We start from the raw sequence: 6,389 nt of genomic DNA, 5'->3' as shown, positions 1-6,389 counted from the left end.
AATTTTAAAGTACTTGAAAATGTTATGTACCTATCTCCTTGGATATAAAACAGATTTCATAAATATATACATTAACATATTCTTTCAAGTCAAAGTGCTTTACTAATCAAATTGGATGGATGTACTAAGAATGAACACTTGAAACACTAATTTAGGCTTGAAATAACAAGCAAACTCAAATATAGAGCATATAATATGTACAAATCAACAACAGCAACATGAATAAATGAAAATTATTATAAGATGATTAAGAAGATAACATTCCTGTTTCACCCACTAACAAAACACCATGGGCTTGTAAGATGGATAATTTGTTCCTGTAGTATAAATATAGAGCATATAATATGTACAAATCAACAACAGTTTGGCTTGGCTGGCTTCTTCAGTTCCATCTTTTAGAATTTTTCAATCCCTTTGATTTCTGTTTTGCCTGCTGAAATGCCTGCATCTTTTGCTTCTTGCGAGCTTCTCGTTCCGCCTGTAAACATACACACAACATCAACAAACACTTCTCGCATTTAACCAAAAAATACAATAGATACCAAGGTCAAAATCCCAACCCACCAACTTGTTCTGTTTATTATATTAAAAAATAGAGTTAAATGTCATTTTAGTCCCTGTGGTTTGGACCATTTTGCTAGTTTAATCCAAAGGTTTGAAACGTTGTCATTTTAGTCCAAATAGTTTCAAGCGTTGCCATTTTAGTCCTCTGGGTTAACTCCGCCCATTTTTTCTGTTAGCTAGAAGGGTAATTCGATCATTTAATATGGTCGAATTGCCCTTCTAGTTAACATAATCACATACAAAATGACCGAAATGCCCTTCTAGTTAACAAAATAAAGGGATGGAGTTAACCCAGTAGACTAAAATGACAGCGTTTAAAACTATTTGGACTAAAATGGCAACGTTTCAAACCTTTGGACTAAACTAGCAAAATGACCCAAACCACAGGGACTAAAATGGCGTTTAACTCTAAAAAATATTATTAGTTAAAAATGATGGACAACAAATCACTTGCCTTTGACATCTTGGATTTGGCTTTTGCTTTAGAAGACTTGTCCTCTAGCTCAGCTTCTCTTTCAAGCGCCTTTTCTCTTGCGTCGAGGTTCTTCTCAAGATAGTACTGTTAAATAAAAAAAAAATCAAAATAGATACTGGTGCTGTTCAAAAGTAACAATGATTATTTTTCAATATTTTTTATCACATAAGTATTAATATTATTTATTTGTTAGATATAACGAATGATTAGTAAAGTAGAATGAGAACTTACATCATAGTCGCCGTTATAGTCTTGCAAATTTCCATCTTTGACTTCTAAAACTCTGTTCACAATTTGTTTTATGAAGTATCGATCATGAGATACAGTGATCACAGTTCCTTCATACTCCGAAATTGCTTCCTAATAAACAAAGTACAAAATAGTTGTTCAGCACTAAGAAATCAAATGCGCGGGGCGATTAGCAAAGCATCTCAGGGCCTTCAAGTAGCTCCTCCTGTACTCTTGTGTCATCTTTTTTTTATTTTTTGGGGTCAAAATTAGGGTTTGTAGGAGATTTGTTTGTAACGACAACCAAAGGGATGAAGAAATTTTGAAAAGTTTGCATGATAATAAAATTGATATGTAAACGGATGAGAGAGACGCAGCTCCTGGTTGTATATAGAGCACACCTCGCGCCTCGGTTTTTGGGAACTGAACGCCTCGGAGCGTCTCGCGCTTTTTTAAACCAAGATCACTCATAAAAAGAAGGTAATATAAAATAGTTTTTAATGAAACAAACCTCAAGCATTTCTTTTGAAGGTATATCCAAGTGATTAGTTGGCTCGTCCAACACCAGTAAAGTTGAAGGCTTAACCATGAACTTACAAAATGCAAGTCGCGCCTGCAACATAACCAAATTCATTTATGTTTCACAAGCAAGATAAAACCACTGCCGGCTTAAACAAGATACTAGAAATTTTATAAAATATTTTACTATATTCTTTTTACCCCGCTTAGAACAAACAATCGATTATAAGAATACTCCTATCATTGATTCTTGGAAAATCCCATAAAAATTCAAGATAACTCCTCATCATAAAAATTTCAAATTAAAGTTACTTACATGCACACTAGCATCATCAAGATACATCAATGTTATTAATTTGGTTCTACAAAGTTATTATTTTGTCGACAATAAAAGGGAACTTTAGGCATTTAGAAAAGAAAAAAAAACACACACACCTTTTCACCACCACTCAATAGAGAGACTTTCCTCTCAAGCATATCGGCCTTAAAATTGCAACGTCCAAGGAGTCCCTTTATATCATCGATTCTCCAATCTTCTGCAACTTCCGCTACAGTATCAAGCACTGTTTTTTCTAAATCAAGAGCCTCTGCCTGTAAAAAGGGTCAACTAATTATCACCATTATTATATTGATTATAATATTACTAATGCAAACTCAGCCCTTTCTCCTGTAACCATTTGCATTACCTGATTTTGCTCAAAGTAGTTTGGGAGCACGTTGTGCTCGCCAAGAATTACTTCACCACTATCTGGCTTCTGTATGCCCATAATCAACTTGAGCAGGGTACTCTTTCCACAACCATTTGGCCCAATTATTGCAATTTTCTCACCCCTTTCAATTATTATGTTAGCTTTTTTAAACAGAACCTGTATAACCATGCAACATCAGATCATACCCAAAAATATATATTATTTATTAGTATTAGTTATTTAGTTACCTTGTCTTCATAGCTAAAGTCAAGATTTTTTATCGTCACAACTTCTCTTCCGCTTCTTCCGCGCTCAGGGAATCTAATCTTCATTTGTTTCCTAATAAATGGTTTATCAACTTGTTCCTCCTCCTGAAGCTTTTCTAGCTTCTGTTATCGTATAATAAATAAATGGTTTATCAACTTAATTATCGCATTTTTTAATAGCTTATAATTCAGAAGAAAAATAATAAAAACCTTTTCGGCGGTAGATGCGCGTCCAGAATTAGCACCAGCACTTAACCTGCTGATTAAGCCTCTTGTATGTTCAATTTCCTTCTGCTGCTTTTCCCAAGCTGTAAACTGAGCTTCAATCCATGATGCCTTACTAATAATGTAGTCCGAGTAGTTTCCAATGAATGTTCTAGAAACACCCATGTCCGTTTCCACTATTTTTGTGCATAATTGGTCAAGAAAAGCTCGGTCATGAGATATGATCACCATTGGAACATCTTGCTTGCTAAGATAACCTTCAAGCCACTCAATCGTGTCTAGATCAAGATGATTTGTAGGTTCATCTAGTAGTAACAAATCTGGATCCTGCAAAAATAAAGACACATATTAGGATTTAGGAGGTGTTTGGGGTGGGTGTGTGTGTGTGTGTGTGGGGGGGGGGGGGGGTATCTACTTAGCAAAAAACAATAATCGTGCTAAATTCACATCCAAGCACCACCTAAATGTGCAATGAAAACGTTTTTTTTATTTAATAATAATATGATTATAAATAACGGGGACATGTATTAAATCATTCATCATGAAGTACGACAACACGTTGCTCATTCCACCATGTCCTTGTACAAAAACTAAAAAATTGCTTTTGACAAATCGGATACTAATAATCCAAAGTATGACTCATTGGCCAATAATAATCCATACTGATAATTTAACCAATGAAGCTCCAAAGTTTCACATTCGTTGCCAATAGTAATCCCACTCACATGATCATCGTATATTTACATTTGATTTCCACTCGACTTCGCTCACAGGGAGGATTATGAGCGAAAAGGGGAAACGTACCTCCCTTGTGAGTGGAAATCAAGTGTATATCTATGATGATTATGTGAGTGGAATTGCTATTGGCAACCAAAGTGAAAGTTACGATTGCCATTAATTAAACTTACAATAAGGATTATTATCGGCAATGGTTCATAGTTTAAATTATTAAAATCCAAGTGCCTTTACGTTTGATCAAACGTCCTATAAGATGTAAATACATACAATATCTCACACTAAAAACACAGTTCTACCTGGATATGTCATCCACAAAAGACAGTAACAATTCACTAATTCTAACAACAACAACAACAACTAGCTAGAGTACAACATTAACTCAATCTGTCTATTATTAACTTCATCATAATAAACCACCAACACTTGTTAACGATTTATACCTGAAGCAATATTTTCCCAAGTGACATCCTCATCTGCCACCCGCCACTAAACGAAGCAACAAGCCTATCCCCATCCTCAACCGAAAACCCAAGTTCCGGCATCAACTTACTAATCTTCACATCAACACTATCCAAATCGACAGCCTGCGCCCGCCTCTGCAGCAAATCAAACTCATCCAAGAGCCTCCCCATCAACTCCAAATCATCCACCGACCCTTCTATCGCCTTCTGCACCTTCTCCAACCGCTTGGCAACCTCCATTTCCTCCTTAAAAGCACACATAAACTCCTCCCTAACCGTCCTCCCACCCGACACCTCAAACTCCTGACTCAAAAACGAAATCCTCATATTCGGTTTCGCCTTAACCACATTCCCGGAATCCGGTTCCTCCAAACCGGATATAATCCTCAACTGTGTAGTCTTACCAGCACCATTCACACCTACTAACCCTACTTTCTCCCCCTTCTTCACCTCCCAACTAACATCTTTCAATACTGTAACTCCCTTGTAGCTTTTACTAATGTTTTCTAACCTAACTCCTGAGGATATACTCGAGGCACCGGTTCCCGATGGCTTATTTCTTCGCTCCGGTTCGGATGATGAGTTGCTGGAAAACAGAGACTCTATGTCGTCGTCTTCTTCGTCTATGCTAGTGACGGTGGTGGTTTCGGTTTCTACTGCAACTGCGGATAATCTAATTGGATGATGAGTGGAGTGTTTGTTTGAGGGTTTGTTGGAGCAATTGGTGATTGGGGATGAAATTGGGCGAAATTGAGGGCGGAAATAGGGTTTGCGGAGAGGTGTGGGGGTTAGGAAAGTGGAGTGGAGGTCGATATGGTGGAGTTGAGAGGTTAATTGACTCAACTCCATTGTTGTTGTTACAGAGGTTTTAATTTCAGATTTTCTTTCAGTGGAGAAGAAGATGAAGGAGTTTTGGGAAATCTTCGAAGGGGTGGTTATTATTGTTATATTTGTGATGGTTGTTTTTTTTTGTTGATTTGTTAACCACAAAGTGGGGATGAAAAAAAAATGTTGTTGCAATGTTGGCCATCCATTTGTGTTATGATTTGGACTTGTTTTTTTCTTTTTTTCTTCTTTTTTTTTTTTTTTGGTGGGGTGGGGGGATGTAAATTGATTTGTCAGCAAAGTAATATTGGCCTCATAATATCAACCAAGAGATTTGGACTCATTATACAAAAAGTCAAGCTTTTTAAAGAACCAAATAGATATAAAATATCAACCAATAGATATTTCATATTCGATAAAGTAAGGCATACGTTGCGTGTGTGATAAAGCGGGGTTCACAACTATGTGAACTTTAAAATTATGCGTTAATTTACATGTTAGATAGGTTGAAAAAACAAAGATAGAAAATCACAAAAGTTAACATTTGAATTGCATGGTATTTGATATGATATGATATGATATGATGTGTTTGTTGTAATAACCCGACTTTTCGGATCGTTACCCATCTTGAATCCCGGGATTCGATATAAACAATGGGTTATATTATACTAAATACTTTTTCATCACAATGCACCGCTACACGTTTAAACGCTTCATATTAAAACTAACACTTTTTAAGTACTAATGTTGGAAAAAGAGTGTTTTTGTCTTCCTTTTGTATTTTCAGGATTAAATGAGCTCAAATTCACAAAAGAAGCAAAAAGACAGCTAAATCTAACATAAATACAAGAAAAGGAACAAAAGTGGATTGCCCGACCCCTCGACAGCATCCTCCCAAGCAAAATAGAGAAGGCAGAAGACTGAACACGCCACGTGCTCAGCCAGCACGGGGCCGTGCCCAAGAAGCAGCAGAAAATACAAACTTATAGAAGCTTCTATTGCCCACCACGGGGCCGTGTCCAGTGAACACGGGGGCATGGCGAAAGTACAGCAGGCGCATTAATTGTAATTGCGAATTACAATTAATGAAGAGAGAGAGTGTCAGACAGGCACGGGGGCGTGTCCAGCGGACACGGGGCCGTGCCCAGCCTTCTGTTCAGCCTATAAATAGGAGTGCTTGGTTTCATTGCAACTCATCCCTTGGCACACCACCCCTCTCACACTTCATCCACCACCCACCACCACCATAACACCATCATCCACCACCATCATCCATTGTCCATCGTAGAGTGTGTGAGTCGTCTCGGGATCCAAGATTGATAGTAAGAGTTCTTGACAATCAAGGCCATGTTTGCCTAAGTCTCTTACATCACTTGGTGAAGACAAGTGTTTAGTATAA

The 6,389-nt window shown here is 37.3% G+C and overlaps 1 protein-coding gene across 1 annotated transcript; it reads right to left on the bottom strand.

The window, feature by feature from the left end:
* Nucleotides 1-219: 219 nt before the first annotated feature.
* LOC110878731 (ABC transporter F family member 5) lies at nucleotides 220-5,121 on the bottom strand. The gene is made up of 9 exons (XM_022127087.2): nucleotides 4,145-5,121; nucleotides 2,952-3,293; nucleotides 2,724-2,864; nucleotides 2,473-2,652; nucleotides 2,222-2,377; nucleotides 1,779-1,880; nucleotides 1,271-1,399; nucleotides 1,019-1,123; nucleotides 220-478 (listed from the first exon to the last, which is right to left on the bottom strand). The coding sequence occupies exons 1-9, from the start codon at nucleotides 5,012-5,014 to the stop codon at nucleotides 383-385; spliced, it is 2,121 nt and encodes a 706-aa protein (XP_021982779.1). The 5' UTR covers nucleotides 5,015-5,121; the 3' UTR covers nucleotides 220-382.
* Nucleotides 5,122-6,389: the final 1,268 nt, after the last annotated feature.

The sequence above is a fragment of the Helianthus annuus genome, chromosome 9 (assembly GCF_002127325.2).
Source record: "Helianthus annuus cultivar XRQ/B chromosome 9, HanXRQr2.0-SUNRISE, whole genome shotgun sequence".
In the NCBI taxonomy this organism is placed as follows: domain Eukaryota; kingdom Viridiplantae; phylum Streptophyta; class Magnoliopsida; order Asterales; family Asteraceae; genus Helianthus; species Helianthus annuus.
Note: the sequence above shows the minus strand (reverse complement) of the source record. Positions and strands in the feature narration are given on the sequence as shown.

What these genes read in the sequence shown, in the direction of transcription:
- LOC110878731 (XM_022127087.2), bottom strand. Translation starts at nt 5,014, where the DNA reads ATGGAGTTGAGTCAATTAACCTCTCAACTCCACCATATCGACCTCCAC. An exon ending in TTGGGAAAATATTGCTTCAG is followed by an intron (nt 3,294 to 4,144) that starts GTATAAATCGTT and finishes TTATTTTTGCAG; the next exon opens with GATCCAGATTTGTTACTACT. An exon ending in ACTTTAGCTATGAAGACAAG is followed by an intron (nt 2,653 to 2,723) that starts GTAACTAAATAA and finishes ATGGTTATACAG; the next exon opens with GTTCTGTTTAAAAAAGCTAA.